Source organism: Thunnus maccoyii, chromosome 22 (assembly GCF_910596095.1).
Source record: "Thunnus maccoyii chromosome 22, fThuMac1.1, whole genome shotgun sequence".
Classification (NCBI taxonomy): domain Eukaryota; kingdom Metazoa; phylum Chordata; class Actinopteri; order Scombriformes; family Scombridae; genus Thunnus; species Thunnus maccoyii.
The window spans coordinates 15735037-15755895 of NC_056554.1; the positions used below are offsets into that span (position 1 = coordinate 15735037).

The window sequence follows — 20859 nt, forward strand, 5'->3', positions numbered from 1 at the left end:
TCACCGCTCCTCTTCATGCAACCAAACCAACAGCGGGGCAGGCGCAGAGGAGCGACGGCGGGGACGGAAAACGAAACCGTACTGTGTGTGTGTGTGCGTGTAAGAGAGAGAGAGAGAGAGAAGGCGGTTCAAGGCGGCGCACAAAGATGATTAATTAGTAAAATAAAGCCTTCGGTAACCGGACGCCGCAGCTGATCTGAGCACTCGGGGCTGAGCGGAGGACACCGGCGCATGTGGAGGTTATGTTTTCAGAGGAGGCCAGCAGGTAAGTCCGCCAGTCTCTCCCTCTCTCTCTATCTCTATCTCTTGGGCGCAGTTGTGCGTCAGCGTTTTCACTTTGAATCGTGAAGCTGAAATATGTGCGTGCTTTTTGAGTATCCGGAGGGAGACTTCAGTTCGTGACAGACGAGCTCACAAACTCGGCTCAGTTTTTTTGGCATCCATAATTTACAAGCCGCAGTCCGGCTGCGTGGAGATCCGCAGCACGCAGGTTCCTGCAGAGCATCAGGAGGCTCCTGCAGGCGACATGTGCGCTGCCTGCCCCGGGGGGCTTTTTAAGGAGAGACCCCCTAATACGACCGAGCGACTATAATTAGATCACTGAATACTATGAGAGTGATTGGATCAGTTTTTAAAGAGCGCATGTGTGTCCAAAGTGCAGGCTTTAACAAATGAGAGGTGATATCTCGCTGCATCCATGGCTGATATCACTGGAGTGCAGATAACGTGACAAACAGCTCCATTTACGTTCAACTCTCGATTCTTCTTGATTGTTTACATCATGTGCGTGTGCTGATCTCATTTAACCCTAAAACTAACGGAGAGAAAATACGTTAAGCATCATTTGAGAGGCGCAATCAAGCCTAATCATGCCTTCAAGCCTTGTGCGTCGGAGTTGGGTTTTTTTTTAAGAGATATCTGTGCTACACTGATCAGATTATGATATTATCAGTTGTTCCAGTTATAGTCATCGCATTCAGTGCATGAAAGCAGGAGTTTTTAGTAGCAGATCAGTCACACCAGATGCTCACACTTTATGATTTTAGTGAATTAACGCCCCATGTTTCCGCCCCCCTCTTCACTCTCCTTCCACCAGTTTTAATAGGCTGCAGCGGCAGTGAGGCAGCTCCGTGCGCACTGGAAACCCAGGATTCAATTGGTGGAACCAGAAGGGGAGCCCCGGCCTTTTCCCCTGCAGGAGGAGCAGAGTTGGAGGAAACCGAGTGAGAGAGAGAGAGAGAGAGAAGCCGCTGCCAAGACAGAAGCAGCAGCAGCAGCAGCAGCAGCCTGCGCAGTTAATAAAACGGCACAGCCTCCTCTGCTGCACGGCATGAGGGGCTTCACCCAAACTGCGCACTGACTCTGCAGGATGCACCGCTGCATCTGCGTAGCTCGTTAGACACAAACAAACAGACACAAGCTTGTTCCGGAGCTGTGCAGGAATTTGACAGTGGGAATTAGGTCTAACCGGTGGCTGACCACAGCGTTTTGCCATTCCTCTGCTCCGGAGAGCCTCGCTCTGTGGCCTTGTAGCGGACATGGGAAATGTAAACAGAAGTCGGGCTGGATTTTAAACTACGCACACGTCCCACGTCCTCCTCCCGCCTCCTCCTCCTCCCGGGGTGTCCGAGATGGAGATGGAGACGGAGAGGGTCGAGCCGGAGCAGGAGGGAGAGGGAGAGGCAGAGCCGCCCATGCACAGCGTCCACGGAACCAACCGGATCAGACCGTCCTCCTACCGGGCCCTGCGCAGCGCCGTGTCCAGTCTGGCCCGCCTAGATGACTTCAGCTGCGAGAAGATCGGCGCAGGGTTCTTCTCGGAGGTGTTCAAGGTGAGAGGAAGTGTGTGTGTGTGTGTGTGGTCTCAACAGGGTGATGAATGATGTTTATGCCTCACTTTTGTTTATGTTTTGCACAGGCTGGTGTGGCAGACATGCACCAGGTCTCCATGGTTACACAAAACCAAAGTTATGTCTCTATGTGGTTAATTAAGATGATTGAACTGAGTCAAACTTCTTGTCATCCCTGAGTGAGTTGTTGACTTCCTGGCAACTCAACTTGATCCTCACCATCTATGAAAGAAGCGGTAGCTATGGCAACCATATCATCTTAAACCAAACATTAAAGAAGAAAAGCTGCATGATGCTGAATAACAGCAGGAGGAAGTTGATGATGGGGGATTTTTTTCTAGGGGAGGAGAATGGCGTCATGGTGGAAATTTACACCTCACTGTCCCGTTTAATCGTCCACACGTGTTTGCAGTGACCCACATGCTGTGTAAGATGGACAGAGTGTGTTTTGGTGTGTAAGCCGATACGGTCAAGGCAGGTAGATCTGGCACATGTGTAGGTAACCCTATCTCCCCCTATCTCTGTTCGGACCAGTAGCCTTCATCCTTTTGTCACGCTGCAGTTCACTTGCATAGAGACTAATTCCAGGCGACGCCTCATTAGTGGCGGCCACATACAGCCCAGTCTGATGGTGTGAGAGATGGCAAAACACAAGGAGCAGCTGGCCAGGGAGCAAATTGCATCACCCTTTGAGATGTGGGCATGAATTATATGCTAATATGAAAGTTTGTTTTGATGAACAAGCCATGGAAATTAATTTTATTTGAAGGCCTTGAAATGTTACAGATGTGTTTTGAGGGTCACAAAGCTGAAAGAGCTTCATCTTGAAGCCTTTTTGCTTTATTGACCATCAGTGTTTTGTGTGTATTTTAGGAATAATTCTTCTAAATTGGAAACAATCTGTTTTCCGTGGTTAGAACAATATGTCAGATTGCTGAACATAGAGCAGATTAGCTGATTGTCTAAAAGATCATTAGACATATTTACATATTTAATGAACGTCTTCCTGCACACTGAACATTAAAGCCCACATCCGTTTAAAATGTGTTTCCTTATCGTTAGTTCACTTGGATGTTTGTGCGTCACTGTGCAGAGTTTCACACTAGGAAGCTGTTTTCACATTTAATTGCTGAAGGAGGAAAGTTTCTCCGAGTTTAAGGTGTGTATCTACGTACAAGCAGGATTTGTTACATCACAACTGGTTCGGAGCCAATCGTAGTCTAGTATACAGCTTAAACAAGTGTCATGTATGAACTTGAAGCCTCCAGTACACAGTAGTGTCCAGAGGTTAAACGTGTGAAATGAAAAATATTTGCATATTTAAAGACTCGAGGATTTTTAATGAAGAAGGAGTAGATGTAGATTAAGTCTTTAGTTGACACAAATGTCTTTTTTATGTGTCTTAAAACATATCTGGAGGGGATCTTTTAACGATCAGTCTGTGCTCTGGGGGCGGTGAATTAGTTGCTCAATAGTGTGATTTAAAGGTTTGATGACTGATTAACTGCCTGTTTGGATGCTCTGGTTTTGATAAAGGACAGATGATTACATGTTAGAGCCCTGCCCCCCTTCTTCTAAATAACTCTATTCAGTGCTCATGGATGGACTTTCCCCTCCTTTTTCTTCTTTGTTTTGTAATTTTGTCTTTTTAAATTTGTTTTTAACTGACAAAAAAAAGAATAAAACCTCTAAATAATGTTTAAAATCTGTCTAAAAACGGTGCTTTGTAGACAGTAGCATTAGCATTTTAAGTCTGTACAGCTGTTTGTTTTTGTAATATTTCTCTTCACATCAGCACCGACCAAAGTATCATGGTTTGAAAAATGTAATTTTTAATATTGAACAGCAGGATTATTGTGAGTTTCGTATACAGCTGAAACTATTAGTTGATAAGCTGATTGACAGAAATCAATCAACACTGTATTCATCGTTGACTCATTTGTCAAGGAAACAGCTCAAACATTTGCCTTCAGCTTCTCAAACTGTGAGGATTTACATTTTTTTCTGTGCTTTTATATATAATTGTAAATTGATTTCTGTTTCTTTCTTTTCTCTGAGAAAGTGTGAACATTTTTTTTGCTATTTTTAGACTTTAGATTAAATGATCAATTGATTAATGTTAAAAAAAAAAGAGCAAATCTCTAGTGAAAATACTTGAAAGTTGCAGCCTTAGTATGTTATTTTCTTTACATATAAATCTAATTTCTAGGAGTGAAGCTGTGTGAAAATGAGTTGGCATACTGTGCAAACAGCTACATGTATAAATCTACTTTGGAGCGATGTATCACCATGTTATGTAACATCCTAACTAGATATCCCTCATATCGGTCATGCTTCAAACACAGGTGTCAGTCTCTTCTGCCCGGTTTGTGTTTCAGTGTTTAGACTAATTAAACAGATAAATCCATGTTTATATTTTTAAGGAATCTTGCATCCATCCAATTTAAATGATTCAAATTGCTTATCAGATAATGTTAAACCTTCATTAATCCTAAAGCGGACATTATAAAACGTATGTTTAACTCTGGTCAAAGTCCAGTTATGTTTGTTCCCTTTTATGTAATTGCTCTAGTTGACACTGTGGTCATTTATCATGCAAGTATTCACAGAATTGTGTGTTAAGATGGAGAGGAAGCCTCAATCTTCACTTTCAGTTATAATAACCTTTAAAATAAACACTTCAGAGGTCCAACTGCCTACAATAATATATTTTTCTTAATAATAAATTATCGGGAGCCTCTTCCGTATTTCAGTATGAGTGAAAGTTGTGCCAAGATCTGCTGGAGCTGAAGTGATGTGTACACACTGCTCTCTTCTGCTTCCTCTTTCCAGTTATTTGTTTGATCTTTGGGTCTGTACCTGGATGTATGATGTTTATTTAAGGGTGGTGAGAACCTTGCATGTCGGTGTTGTGGCTTGAAAACTATTATTTTCAATATTGATTGAATCTGGTGGATATTTTACTGACTAATTGATTGGAAGATGGTGATAAAGTTTCCAGAGATGATGTTTAAAGTTGTTAATTTACTAACATATAAGAAAATAAGGAAATCTTCACATTTGAGATGCTTGAACCATCAAATTTTTTGGAGTTTTTGCTTGAAAAATGACCATTATTGGTTATCAAAATTGTTGCTGATAATGTTCTATCGCTGGATTAATCAATAAATTGACTAATTGTTTCAGCTTTTTTCAGGGTTGTCTTGTAATTCCATGTGTGTTGGGCTAAATGTAATCATGGAAATAAAAAATTAACTAACTAACTTGTGTTGCAACATGAAATTTGGCAACATCGTGCAGGTTATCACATGACAACAGTGATTCACGCGATAATTAAGCCTTATAGTGGTGCTGAGGTCTGAATGATGTTAAAATGCAAGACTCGACCATATTTTAAAAAAACTAAAAATTACATTTGCCCTCTGTACACTCCAGTCTTAAAAATGTGTCCTCGCCTCTCTAAATAACTTTCTTTTTTTTAGTGATCTGACTTCACTCTTGGCACTTTGTGTTGTTCTCTGTCTTAAAAAAAAAAAAAAAAAAAAAAAAAAAAAAGAGTCTTCGGGCTGCTCAGTGCTGTGAAGCCACTCCTTCAGCTTTGCCCTTTGAATGGCCAATGAGCATGCAAATGTCACTGTGTTTACTGCTGGCTTGTCAAGTCGCCACTTTGGTTTGGATCGACTTGCCCTTTTGATAGCGCCATATAAATGCAAAATTGTTACCGCCGCTATCAGTCACATTTGAAAAGTTTGCTGACATGGTTCACTAAACGTGACTCTTAAATTTCCCTCGAGATCAATAAAGTTTCTGTCTGTCTGTCTGTTCATGTATCTTGGTTCAGTTCAGGCCCTGCAGAAAAAAAACACCTCACTAGGATGGTTTGGTTAATACATTAAGCAGTCACTAAAATGCATAAAGAGCATTTACTGTATAGAGACTTTGAAATGGATGCCCTGCACTCGGCCACAAAGGCTCTCGCCTCCTGCCGTGAGTGTGTGTGCGCTTCGGTCCTCGGTGCAGATCAATGGAGGCTCGCGGCAGGCGGACAGGCAGCTATTCACCTCTCCCTGTGTGCAATTGTGCAATCTGGAAAAAAATAAGTGCAAGGGAGGAAAAAAAGAGGGATAAAGGAAGGGAGCACACGTGTCAAGACAAATCCTTCAGGTGTTGTTTTTCATCTTCCTTTTAATATTCTTCAAAGGAAAGTTTTGTGTGTGTGTGTGTGTGTGCTACCAGCTTCGGCCTTATGCAAGACTCCTGTTCTTTAATTTTTTTTTTTTCCCTTAGACCAGCAAAACCTGAAGGCTCAAAAGCAATAATACCCTTCAATCACAAATAAATTGCACCATTACTCAATAGTTCAGTTATCTACAGGAAGTGGTTGATTATTAATTTATTTATTTAATCTTTCTGTTGCTCAGGGCTGCAGGGTTTTTTTTTTTTTAGCAAACAACTTGATTCAATTTCTAACTGGATTACTGAGCTCTGCGTCATTTTCCAGCTGTTTCTGCTCTTGTCGATGGTATATTTTCTAACGCGGATAACACCTGCTGTCTAAGAACAAGGAAACACAGAACTGATAGGCTTTGTAGCAGATTTGGTTCTCATTTGGCCCTTCTGCGTAATTTACATGAAGACATGGAAATCTCTCAACACTGTTTTCAAAAGCTTTCAGAGCGTCCAGTTCTGGAGAAAAGCAACTCAAGGGTTTCATTTGTTCTGAAAATCGTGTCTGTTGGGATCAGACTGATTTTTAAATTGGGTCAGTTTTGGTTTTTCAGCAGTAAACAAGTGGAGCTTTGGGCTTGCGTTCAAACCAACATTATCTCTGCATGAAAACTTAACGTGACATTATCTGGCAAAGCGCTGCGTTTGCCAATAACAAACATGCAGGCACACGTTCCTGGTGGAGAACTGATGAGACTAATGTGAATGTTGTATTTCTGCTGTTTAAACCTCGGGATCGATGTGACGAATTATAAAATAGTTGCCACCATGATAACTTTCCTGTAAAGCTGTAAAATCCTGTCTGAGAGTATTAGAAACCGTTGTGCAGTGTTTTGGTGTCTGATAAGTGTTTAAATGCATAAATATGTTACTCCAACTGTATTTCCTGGATCATATTTCATTATCTCACCTGCACCTTAAACAACACACGCCCACCAACATGGCTTATTTTGTTACCCTTGGACAGCGCCATGCTAGCTGCTAGCCCTCAGTTCTAGTCGTTATGCTAGGCTAAGTTTAGCAGCTGCGGGCTGTAGATTCATGTTTACCACACAAGAGAGAGTGATTATCACCCTTCTCATCGAACTCAGAAGTGAATAAGTGTATTTCCTCACATTAACTATTACTTTAATGTATTAAATGTATGTTTTGTGTGTGTATATTTTAAATAGGACCTGTCACGGGACTGCAGATGTACGTTAACTTTAAAGTAACTCTGGTACAACATGTCACATGAATGAATAAATAAATATCCTGTTTTCTAAATGCCCCATCCTGCAAACAAAACATTTTTAGTGAAATATTAACAGTTTTTAATGTTTTTAGTACGAGAATGTTTCAATCTGCTGCTTCAGTCTTAAAGTATCTGTCAGTCTGGTGTCTGCTCAGCATAATCAAACCTTTGGGACAATGGCTGTATGGTTTTGACTTTTCGCAATTGTTGCGAAAAAGCGGGAGGAAGAACTGAAATTCAAATACAATTCCATGAGTCACATAGAAAGAATTTCTCCATAACAAAACCAGTCATCGCAGCGATTTATCATACAAGCTGTGATTAGCCTGATAAGAGTCTAGCGATGGATGTGTGTGTGGTTGTTTTTTTTCACGCTCACACATGAAATATGATAACAACTGTAGGGGAGTAATTGGATAAAAAAGGGATTTAAATCAGACAAGAGTCTCTTAGGGACAAATACTGTCAACATAATTGAGGAGTTAATTGTGTGTGTGTGTGTGTGTGTGTGTGTCAGCTGCCTCTGACAGAGCGGTAATGTGAAGGAAATGGGTTGCCAAACACTGCTGTGGTGCCACTGTTTGTGTGTACAGTGTGTATGCACGTAGTTCCAATTTTACATTTGATACCACAATGAGTGCTGGGCAAAAAACTGTTATTGTATATCAACTTTCAGTGACATTGTATCATGATGATATAATTTTACAAATATCTGTTGTCCAAATCAATGATTCAGAGATCCCCAGATTACACGAGGTGATTCTGTCATACAAATGTTAACTTTATTGACTCTTCCTGTGAAATACTGAATACTTATACCTCCCTTTTAAAGAAGGAAAATCACCCCTTGTTTGACCTGATCACATGATGTCCATAAACTTGTGATCAGGGTGTCATAAGTAGATATTGACTAAATGGTCACAAGCCAGTAAGGTTGGAAACCACTGGTTTAAGTAATATTTTCAGGCTGACATGCAGAATATTTGCTGAAATATGAGGATTCGTTGTTTGTTTTGTGTAATTGCACATCGAAAATCTTTGAGTTTTGGACAGTTGATCAGACAATCTTGAGTGCTGGGTAATTGTGTTGGCATTTTCCACTATTTAATGACATTTTAACATTTGATTAATTGCAAAAGTAGTAATTGTTATATTGTTGCAACACTAATGGTCTTTTCTGGTAAAAACAGAGTCTTTAGTGACATTGTATCGTGTTCAGTCCGGCCGTGATGCTCCCTTAAACGTGTGCATGAGAGAAGGAGATGCAAACTGGTTAACCGCCGTCGGCCGGGACTCTCCCATCAGGACGTGTTCAGATGTGATCAGTTCTTGGTAAATCCTGGCTGCTGGAACAATTTCAGTTCTGGAAAGATAAAACAACAACAACAAAGAAACAGATTTCTTAGGAGTTGCATACACACACACAAACCACCATCCATCACCAGCTGTCTCCTGTGTGCTTGTGATCCGTTTCAGTGTTAAGGATTACGAGGCTCTGCGAGTGTGTGTCGATTGTTGCTATTGGATGGTGGTGTTGGTATGGGAGAGCCAGTGCAGACTTGAACATCAATGGCTTAGTGTAGCACTTTTCCCTTATTATTTCTCTCCTCCCTCGCTCCAGTCAGGGCCTGCTCCGCTGCCACTCGCAGCAAAAGTATTTAGCTTTGTTTATGTTCTGCACTGCCTGCCGCACAAATACGAGAGTGCTGAACATGATACGTGTCAGTCACTTGAACCGCCGTGTTTATTACTTAAAATGTAATAAACATGTACACTTCTCAATTAAAATAGAGAAGTGTTGGACAAGAGTTGCACAATTATCTGTTTTTATATCAGTTGCAACCCCCCCCCTACTCCTTTCCGTAATGGCTACCGGTTTTCATGAATTTATCTCAAGATCCAGTGTGTGTGAGAGTGTTTATATCGATGAACAATGAGTGTTTCCTCCGTCTACATGTTGGCTGCACAGTAGTCTGTAGCTAAACTTCGAGGAAGGCCGCTCCCCTGCTAGAAGGTAAACAATGTGGCAGTGTTTGTGTGTGTGTGTCTAGCCAGTATTACAGAAATTGTGCAATGTTTTTGTTGTGAATTAGAGTTCACTTGTTTGCAATATCACTCCCCAAAATTATAAAAACACATAATCTGTTTATCTTCAGTTGTGTCACGCCACACCGAGTTTGTTTGAGAGCAGATTTTGTGATATTTGGCTCTTTTGATGTCCGCCTCCACCTGAATACTTTGCTGTGAACGTCACAAACAAGTGACATTTTTTAAAGATACAATAGCAAGTGTCCTCATTACTCTGGACAACCTGCAGACAACAACTGTCAACAGTTTTCATTGGGAATACTTTCCACTGAAAACATTCATAGTCTCCATGAAAACTGAGCGTACAGAAATATTAGAGACGTTATCTCAACTTGAGGAAAAGTAAGGGGCCCTGCTGCGATGTTGCATTTTCAAAAAGTTAAGGGACTTGCAAGAGAAAGATTTTAAAAAAACAATGGCAAAAATTCGAAACAGCAGAGGCGAAGATATCCTGACTTTTACTCCGTAAATATAATTAAAGCTCCAAAAATACTGACTCCCACATTTCCCATAATGCAACTCAACAGTCTTTTATTAGACTCTCCCTTGCCTGGTAAATCCCCGTCTTTCAAACCCCCAGGTTTTCTCCTACAGTATACATTTGTAGTCTTTCCAGCCCACGTTAAGATTCCCAGATGACATCACTGTGTCATCATCAGACTCTAGAAAGCCCCTCCGGAGCCACCGGAGTCAGTAGTACTCCCCATGATGAGTCAAACTGAACTTCATGAGTAAAATCGGTGGAATGCCCCTTTAAACAAAAACTATCTGCATGACTAGACACCAAAATGTGTTATTGACTGAACAGCAAACCCCCCCCACAAAAAAAAAAATCCCCAAAAACATAACAAACTGAACTTGTTCAGGTTCGTGTATGTGGAAAGGTGAGGAGGCGTGGTCAGCTCAGTGTTGCTGTTGTGTAATAATAAATCGAGGTGGCAGCTACCTGGACCGCGCGCCCCCCCGGATCAGGTTGTGTTTCTGAACCCAGCTCTACCGCACAGAGCGGGACCTCCCTCTCGCTCGCTCACTTGATGGACCCGACTTGGCCGGGTGCCTTGTTTTTTTCAGTCGCCTGCACACACACACACACACACACACGCATCCTCACTCTGACATACACTCGCGCTTTTTGTGCTCCTTCACGCAATAACTGAGAGCCGGGCCTCAGGCGGCGGATTAAGGCCTGAGTTGTTTTGTAGGAGATGTAATTTCTCGATGCTTTGACTCACACTCACTTCACACTTCAGCGTGAAGCTTGCGTGTCAAATCGGTTGAAGCTTTCCTGTCTTTGTCTTAAAGTGATGGCTCTTAATGCAGATTCAAAGGTAATTTATGCTTTATTCTAGTTGCAAACTGCTGCAAATGTTGCATATTTAATGATGATACTTTCTTTAGGGCCTGGTTACAGATTAGTAAAACTGTGTAAGGTATGTTCTCTTTACAGTTCCCCAAATCATTAGATCTTTTTTCAGGTTTTACAGCTATAGGAAACAGATTTTTAGTAGAGTTTATATATTTCCAGTGATTAACCCCACTGTTTATTTGGAGGTCACTGAGTGGTTTATTTAAAAGTTGACTTTAGATTTATGAAAGTGTTCATTCAGCTGGTGAAATGATAACATTGGTCCCTGCTGATGGGAAGTTGTGAAGTAACCATGAAATCCACAAGAGAAAAGGAGGTCTGAAGAGTTGACCCAGTGTCCAGAGGCAAATCCGTTCTGCTGTGTGTGTGTGTGTGTGTAGTTGGTCGTGTGGTCACACTCAACCACACTCCACCTCTGCAGCACTGCAGCATGTGATTTTGTTCTGCAGACTGACTTTTCTTTTTTGGTTCAAAGACAGAATTGCCACTACATGACCAAAGTATGTGAGCACCCAAACATTACACTCATATGTGATGGTTTAAAAAATCTCATCCCAAAACTATGCTGCTATAACAGCCTCCACTCTTCTTGGAAGGCTTTCCCGCAAGATCTCTGAAGCTGGCTGCGGGGATTTGCTCACATGCAGTCACAAGAGCGTTAGTGAGGTCGGCCAGTGATGTGGGGCGATAAGGCCTGACTCACAGTGAGCTTTCCAATTCACCCCAAAGGTGTTGGATGGGGTTGCGGTCAGGGATCTGAGCAGACTAGTCAAGCTCTCAGGGGTGCAAACGGAAAAGAGCTTTACCACAAAGCACACTATTGCCTTTAAATATCATTTGTAGTATTAAGACTTCTCTTCAGTGGAGCTAAGCAGCCTGGCCCAAATAACAAAAAAACAACCCCTGAGCAAAAGTATTGTCATGCATACTTTCCTACATCATATACACAGACTAAACCTTCACAAAAACAGGGCCATAGATACCATTGAGGACACCCAAGGTCATGACCTCAGTGTTGTCAGGATCTTTTTTTTTCTGTAATTATATTCCTTGCATTGTGTGAATGGTTTGAAATAGCATTTAGGTAATTGTGTAGGGAGAAAAATTACTGAAAATATATTTCAGCAGACTCTTGACCTTCAGTATTTCGTATTCCAGTATTCCTGGCTACGACCCTCCTTTACAAAAACAAATTGAAATGTAGTTAGACCGAAACAAATTTTCCTACAGTTTCCCAAGACTGGATTTCCCCTTATCCATATTTTCTGCCTAAGAGGCATTAAAATCACAGGTTGTTTTAAGGTCGAAGTCATCTCTCTTGCCCCTGTGTGCATCCTGCATCTGCAGTCTCTGACACATCCTCCTCTCTGTCTGGCTGTGCATCAGCATCTGCCTCACTGGGCCGCCGGCTAATGACAGACATCGCTGCACATGTTGGCTGCACAGAGAGCGAGGGAGAGATGCTTGTGACCTTTCCTCTGCTGACAGCAGCACTTTACAAGGCCGAGTACGTTTTTTGAAGGAGAGCGTTAGGGAGTGTCTGGGCACGTGCATGTGAGCAGAGGCCTCTCATTTGTGTGTGTGTGTGTGTGTGTGTGTGTGTGTGTTTGCTTCGTATCGTGTGGTGATCCTTATGTAGGCGTGGACATCGGCATTCCAGTGGCAAGTCCGTGGAGATGACCAGTAAAGTGTTTGGCATAATGCATTTGGAAAAAAAACCACACACACACACACACAGAGCTCCTTGTGGCTCTGCAGAGTTAAGCTTGGTGGAAAGCAGACTGTGACACAAACACACACCTGGAAAAAATGTCACCCAAATTACACTTGAGCCTCATGGTGAGTCAGACACACCCTCAGCCTGTAATGATTTTGTTTGTTTGTAGGCTAAAAAAACTGGTCGAGACAAAACAGTTGGGTCAAGCAGCGTTCAGCAGTTCCAGCCACCGGGAGCTGCTGCATCAGCAGTTGGCTCACGTTTGCACTGTAACCTGCCTATATGAGTCAGAGTGTGTACGTTTTGGCTGACTCGTGGAGTTGCAGGATGACGGACGAGCATGTCAGAATTTCTTAAAGTAAGTGAGAAGGCAGATGTGTGCTGGGAAAAGGCGTGATGTAAACCCGCAGCCACGCAGAGCCCCACACTAATGGAAGCAGGATGCGGCGGAGAATAGACACCTCCTAATCGGCTGCAGAGCTCTACTGTACCTCTACCGGCCTGCACTGCTTCATCCTCTAAGTGCTGTAAATGTATAAAGAGAAGCAGAAATTAGACCTTTAATACTTCTGTGGTGTGATTAAATTTCTGCTCCAACTTCTTCTCCTAGCAAGAGGAAGCGGCTACTGTACAAATGTGTGCTGCGTGTTGATTTACATGTGTGCATCCATGCATGTGTGCGCAGCACTCTGCAGCAGATTGAAGTCGTCAAGTAGCTCTGTGGAGAGAGGATTTGGTGCAGCAGAGATTGACTCATTGACTGGCCGTTAAGATGAAGAGGGCAACCTGGGTTTTGTGTGTGTGTGTGTGTGTGTATTAATAGCATTACTCACTGCACTCTGGTCTGGTCTCTAATAGGCTTTGTGGTTTTCTTTTGGGGTTTTTTTTTCCATCACCACTCTGATCCAGAGTCCAGCTGAGATCCAGGCCAGTGTCACACTGACTTCAGCTCAGCATTTCTGACTCCAGACTTGGTCCAGCTACTAGATGACCTCTCACACACTCTCTCTCTCCTGCTCCCTCACCCTGTCGTTCATTACACACACATGTCACTAATGAATACACAACTGAAACCTTCTGTTGCCAGTCGTTGTTATTATTAGCTCAAAGGAAATATTGCTAGCATTTGAGATCAGGAGTCAGGAGACTCCAACCTGCTGTTGCTTACAAACTGATTGAAAATCCTTTAAGTAGGGACAGGTATTGTTTTGTAATTATTCAATAGAAGTGCTGGATAGATACCTGAATAATACTTTAACTTAATTAGAAAAATATGCTCTATAAAACTTTTTTTAGCTTAATAAAAGAAGTTCTAAAATGTTAAGTGTTACCTAAACACAAACAGCTGTGCAAGAACTTCGCCTGTATAAAGTTCAAAGTGCATCAAATTGTGGTTTAATTTAGGAGCTATCAGATCAAATAATAAGCTTACAAGATTTTAATTCTGATCAAACATCTGATGCCTGATACTTGACATTTTTTCACTTTACGTAGCTGCTAACATGGCTGTAGACTTCTGGTTTAAACTGTTTTTTTTCTCTTTTTTTTTTATTTACCAAACACTTAATTAATCAAGATAATAACAATCAGATTAATCGATAATGAAAATAATCGTTAATGGCAGCTCTACCTTGGATTGGAACCTGCTATCACACTTGTACTGTGGCGATTAGCTATGTAGTATTTTTGCATGTGTTTTAACCTTTTTCTGTGTATGAGTTTTGGTATTTGTAGCAAGTCTTGATTTGGAGTGCGTTTCCTTTTAATGTTTGTGCGTTCACTTTTTGTATGTGCTTTGACCTTTATAGGCCACCGTACACTTGCATTGATTGACAGGTAGATGAACATGAGACAACAGATACATTTTTTTATTAAACATCTATAAAACAGCCATATTATTTGAGATATTTGAGATATTTCAGATATGCACCAATGCAAAAAAAGCATAAAAATCAAAAAAACAATGTACACAAATATGAGAAACTAAACAGTCATATTATTGTATTTGTTGCCAGCGTTTTCCTCTTCTCACTTTCACAGCAACACTGGAAACTCCACACATACTAGAGTTTCTCACTTCAGTCGCACATCTTATTAACACAAAACAACTCAGACAGACTCAGAAACACCTCCTGACTTCTCTCTGTGAGTAATCTGTGCTTGTCTGCTGCTTCTATGTATTTCTTTGGCAGTCGAACCGCTTTCCCGAGCAAATATGCACTAACATGTAGCCTGCATGTCACGTCACCATGGTTACCATACCAGACGGAGCCAATGCCATAGCAGCAGGTTGGGGCAGAGAAGCAGCCAAGACAAATGGAGAAACGCAACTGACTGACCTGCTAATGTGTTATGGCCGGTTTCCAAAAGCACTTTAGTGTTATTATTACTCAGCACTAAGTCTTAGATTAGCATTATTACTTCAGTTGGTGTAAATACTGTTCTGCAGGCTTGTTTTGCTTATATGTGTAATGTGTTCACGTGTACTGTGAGGTGTTTTTCAAGAAGATTTCACTCCAACTGTCATGAGTCTGTTAGGCCAGAGTTTGTTTTTTTTTAAAAAAAGGACATTTTTGTACTGTATTGCATAATTTCCTTTCTTATTTCTGTGTTAAACCTGAAGTTTTGAAATCCTTTCAGTGTGAATTATTTGTCGGTGGATCAAAATAAAGCATTTTTTTTTTGTGTGTGTGTGTGTTTTTATTGCGTGATCCAGGTGCAGCATCGTGTGTCGGGCCAGGTCATGGCTCTGAAGATGAACATCCTGGCCAGTAACAGAGCCAACATGCTCAGGGAGGTCCAGCTCATGAACCGACTATCGCACCCTAACATACTCAGGTAACTGAAACACTGGATTAACCAACACGACATCCTTCTGTTGGATCTGCTTTGTCTGGTCCCTGTGAAGAGCCCGGACATGTCGTAAAATATCTTTTGCGTGTAGAAACTGTTCTCCTCTTATTGATAAAGCGATGTGTTTGTCTGCTCTGCCCTCAGGTTTATAGGAGTGTGTGTCCATGAGGGGCAGCTCCACGCTCTTACAGAGGTAAGACGCTAATTAACTTACTGCTGAGTAGACTTGAAGAGTCGCATTTTTAAGATTCAGAATCACTTTATTCAGTGATAGTGAGAAATTGGCGGTGCAGAGGTAAAACTTTATCTATTAAAGACAAAAGTTTGCAAAAATACAAGTATTTATTGCAAGCAAATCATGATATAATTGCGTTGAGTGGCAGAAAAATGTGGGATAATTACATAGAAAACATTTAAATAGTATAAATCCACTCTTTCAATAACTTCTGTGAGCTAATGTAACACTCTCATAAAGATCCTGCTTTTAAACTGATTGAAAGTATCTCAACCAATCAAACCAATTTTTCACTGAAAACTAAAAGCTGAAGGATTTGATCAAGTTGTGGACATGATTAAAAAATATTATGAGCTGCTACTGTATGTGTACGTCATGTTAGCATCTGTGCTTTCAAATTAGTGATGCTTTTAAGGTTGTAATCTCTTAAAAACGTTGTATCAGTGGTTAGATATCAGGCTGGAGGATTATTTGGATCTCGTGGACAGAAAACATTTTGAAAACCCAGTTTAGATACTTGTTCTTCTATGAAAATATATTGTGGAGAGGTTGATCGTTAAAGCAGCAACATTTATGACAAAAACACAGCAGTTTCATCTGCTATACAGCGAGAGCATCTGTGACTGTCAGACCAGTGAGCCCTGAGTTGACTCAGTTACACAGACTGAGGTCAGGCAGCTCGTGACATTTCACCTGCTTCTTATGTGTGATGGGTTGACCTGACGTTGCCATGGTAACTGAGCTGCTCAATAGTGAAAAGGGAAGGGGATAAAGGGGGATTTGGTGATCTGACGTCTGACACTCAAGGTCAGCATGTTACATAGGCATATGCGCATTGAAAATGTATGTGTGTGTGTTTTATTTTTAAATGAAGCAATCAATAAGTGATGGATTGGTTTGTTTTGGACAGTGACATCTCTGGCCCGCTCCATTTATAATTATCATGCTTTGCCACAAGACTAAACTCTTCATATGCTTTGATTAATAATATGGAAAACAGAAATCATCATGATGAATGACTATCATTCCACTAAAAGGCAATAATATGAAATTATTTCTCAGCTCTACTCCCAGTTTCCCAAACCAATATCAGAAACTGCTTTCATATGAACAATCAAGCAATTTCAAAATGAGATACTTTCATCGTGAATTTCTAATTAACACTTGTTGTTGTTCTCAGTACATCAACGGCGGTAACTTGGAGCAGCTGTTGGGCAGCGACATGTACTTGTCGTGGAGTCTGCGGCTCAGCCTGGCTCTGGACATCGCTCGAGGGCTGCAGTACCTGCACAGCAAAGGCATCTTCCACAGGGACCTCACCTCCAAGGTGACGACACAAACACACACGCATCAGTGCCCACGTACGGTACATTGCATTAGCACAGATTGATCTCCACGGGGACTCTGCTCCTAAGGTAGCGATATAAGTATTACATGCACTGATGCACACTAAACGACAAGCATATGGATTCTCCACAAGACCTTCTGCTACTTGAAGTGTTGTTTAAACATGAGAAGCTCATATCTGTGTACACTTGATGATGTATTGCTTTAATGTAGATTTTGGAAACAGTAAAGAGCTTTGCAGATGCGTCATGAAGCTTAAATCATGGAGGTCCGGTAGAGAAACTGGCTACGTGCCAACCAGGCAACAAACAGGAACTGTGGGAAATGTTGTGCTGTGCATGTAGGTTAATTTCGGTAATGTTTTGAATGAAACTGAACATGTAAATGCACAGTAGGCTACTAAAACAGGAAAGTCCAAAACAGCGTGCAGCTAAATTGACCTAAAGCAGCAGTTGGCAGCAGTGAGCAGGAGGTGACGTTAATGTTGACATGCTGATCTGTCATAGTGCGGTACTGGCTCACATGGAGGCATCAAAGGAAAGAGGGGAAGGCCACATACTCATAACTGAAGCAGTCTTTTTTTTTTTAAATGCTGTGTGTTAGGAGCCGAGTAGGAAGAGACGGGACACTGGTTTTCAATTTCAAAAAATGGGTTTTTTTTTATTTAACTAAGAGATGAGAAAGAACAAAGCAAAAGTGACAAATGACTAAACTGAGCCCTAAAAGGTCAACAAAACAGAACTGTCTTGTCTTTTACATGGTGGCAGCCAGACGTCCCGGAGCAGCAGCACAGTAAGAAAGAAAGAAAATGATCTCAATGCAACTTATAACAGAACTTAAGTATTGATAAAATCAACTAAATGTGCGTGCTTACATCTAGAAATTATGTGCGGCAAAGTATGCTAATAAACTTAAATGCAAAATCAAATTGTGCAAGTTGATTAATTACGATAATTGTAACTGAATGTAAATCTAAATGAATGAAAAAGTTAAATTAAAGTGATGACGAGCGGAAAATGTCACCAAATACTTCAGACTACTGATGTGGATCAATATTTTGGCAAATACTGGGCATCAAACGTACCTGTCTTTTTGAGGTTTGCTCGTACATTGTTACTCAATCATTCTTAGATTAAGAAATTATAATTCTTAGATAAACATCCTTTCCACCTCTCTGGAGAAAGACTGTGAATGACTCATGTTTCAGGCCTGGACTGCTCCATAAAAATTCAAGAGAAATACGAGTGAGGAAATGCGGAAAGTTGTCAGTCAGAGTAAAAATCAAAAAGAAGAAAAAACATGTAGATGCTTGCACCCCAATTAAGCAACGAGTCTAAAAAGGAAATGTCGACATGCTGGAAACTGTCGGCAACTCACAAATCAAACTTAACACTTGAGGACAAACTGTGGTCATAATTGCTAAGAAGTTGACACAACGTGGAAAAACATCGCAGAAATCTATCATTTATTTTAATTGATGGTGGGGCTACTTAATTGGAAACATCAGCAGTTCACAGCTGCTATTGACAAAAGCTGAACGTTTCCAGTATCGTCATCCTGAAAAGCCCTTTTTTTAAGAAAATGAAAAGCTCAATAAAATCAATTAAATCAGTGTTGAAATGTACACAGAAGACCACATAAAGGAATGCTGACACACACTGGTCACACACTTAACAGCAGCCCAAAGTAATGTGTGTCTGTGTCTGTGTCTGTGTCTGTGTGTGTGTGACCTTTGACCCTCTGTGCAGAACTGCCTGGTGCGCTGGGAGGGCTGCGTGTGCTCGGCCGTGGTGGGAGACTTTGGCTTGGCGGAGAAAATCCCAGATTACAGGTCAGTCCATAACAGTCCATTCATCAAAACGTCTATCAACACTCTGATTAGATAAGTCGCGCTCAATAAATTACATTCCTCCACCTCCCTTGTTCTCATATTTAACCTTCACGCCATAAAGAGTGTTGGGAACATGTCTCCCACTGCTTCTCTTTCCTCGCGGATGACACACTATCACACACTAAAAGAGACACATTACTCACACCAAAGCTCAGTCAGGTTTTTCCAAAGTATGCAGACACGTGTTGCTTCACCTCCTAATGTTGTTGTAAACCCCCCCCCCCCCCTCCTCTTCTCCACCACCACTCGCTCTCTGCGGAATTATATTTATATTTTTTTTTCAAGCCTTGTTTCAAGGGAGAAGAGGAAGGGAAGGTGTCAGTATTTAATCCGACTGTCCATGACGCACGACCTCTGTTGCTGTCATCTCGTTCTGTCTTTGTGTTTCTTCTTCTTGTGTTTGCAGCTGTGTGTTTTATTATTCAGTGACATTTATGTGGTGTGTTTTTATGACTATAAATGACCAGCCATTCTCTGAAGTTTTTTTTTTTCTTCAGCTGGTTCTCCACTGACATCATGTCTCCCATAATTTCTGATGCTCAAATTCTTCACTGAACTAAAAGCTTTAGTACCACAAAGGGGGGAAATACTCAATGGAAAACTTTTTATTGAAGAGTTGTGTCTGCATCAGAGTGAAAATGAAAAATCTAAAAAATGTGAGACAGGAAATAAATAAGTTTCCAAAACAGGGAGGGACGAGCTGAAAACCTGACAGCATTTCCAGCTTTGGGAATTTGGGGGATTAGTTGAAGGATTACATAATGCTCCTCTACGGGTTCAACAAATTCTCAGCATCTTTCAATAATGTCTAAAATGTGTTGTCTCACTCGGTCAATTTCTCTTTACTTTAAAAAACATATTTTATGCATTTATCTCACTTTAAATGTAAAATCTAAATCTGCAAAGTAACCAGTAATTACAGCTGTCAGATAAATGTAGTAGGGTAAAAATATTAAAGGATTATGTAGACTTTTTGGGAAATATCCTTATGAGTTACATGTTATAATGACACTATCATATCTGTGCATTAAATACGGAGCTTAAGCTCGGAAGCGATTAGCCTATTTTAGCATAAAGACTGAAAGTGGGGGCTTGCTGGATGAATAAACCGTTATAGTGCTAACACTACATAACTCTAAAACCATAACAATTATTGTTTCACATTTCTGTTTTTGTACCAATATAAATAAACAAGATATAATATGTTAATTAGTGAGCTTTAGAGGTTTTGGTAAGTAAATCTTTTAATTTTGAACAGAGCTAGGCTAGCTGTTTCCCCCTGCCTCCAGTCTTCAAGCTAAGCTAGGCTAATCGTCTCCTAGCTCTAACGCCATAGAGTGGTATCAAACTTCTCATCTTATCATATTTCACAAAATGCCGAACTATTCCTTAAACCTGCATTAACAATTGGGGGCAGCGTTAAAAGCCATTTTTAAGTTCATATGCTGCATTTGTTAGCAAACAGTTGCCTATTTACACATCCAGCAGCTATGGAGCAACATTATTATTCATTTGGAGTCGTGTTTCTGTCCACCTGGTGAATGTCAGTCCAATATTCACTCTCTCTCAGCTCTGTTTTTGCTCTCTACCAACTCCTGAGGGAAATATCTAACCCTTTAGCTGCTAAATGCTCCACTGTATTCACCAACTAGTCGCTAACTGTGTCTGTTTGCTTTTTGGTGCAGAGCAGGTACTGTACAGTCGATTTTTAGAGCTTTTTCTCAGAAAACAGCTGCCTGCTGGGACCAAAAATGACGTTATGAGAGCTGTCAGAGTGAACCAGAACAGTAAATTTGCAGCCAGACGGCTAAACAAGGAGCTAAAGCTCGCTATAAAGTTCTGTCAAGCTGAGAGGAGCTGCAGAGTCGGGTGATAATTTCTCTGTACACTGTCATTTGATACATTGTTTTTATAAAAAATATAGATCACAGCTGCTTTAAGCCCTCCAAATATTTAAATAGTTCAGTAAAGTACCACTCGGTCAATTTGCAATTAAGTAAATGACTAGCATAAATCTACTTTGTTTTTCTTTCCCCGTGTTCCCAGTGTAT

General features: G+C 41.0%; 1 protein-coding gene across 1 annotated transcript in view; it reads left to right on the top strand.

The window, feature by feature from the left end:
- tesk1b (testis associated actin remodelling kinase 1b) overlaps positions 1–20859 on the top strand; it is a 28691-nt gene continuing 7832 nt past the window's right edge. Inside the window, exons 1-6 of the mRNA XM_042400467.1 lie at positions 1–265; positions 1097–1832; positions 15199–15320; positions 15480–15528; positions 16751–16897; positions 18666–18748. Coding sequence (XP_042256401.1) covers positions 1632–1832; positions 15199–15320; positions 15480–15528; positions 16751–16897; positions 18666–18748 — 602 coding nt within the window. The 5' untranslated portion in view covers positions 1–265; positions 1097–1631. The remainder of the gene's footprint in view (positions 266–1096; positions 1833–15198; positions 15321–15479; positions 15529–16750; positions 16898–18665; positions 18749–20859) is intronic.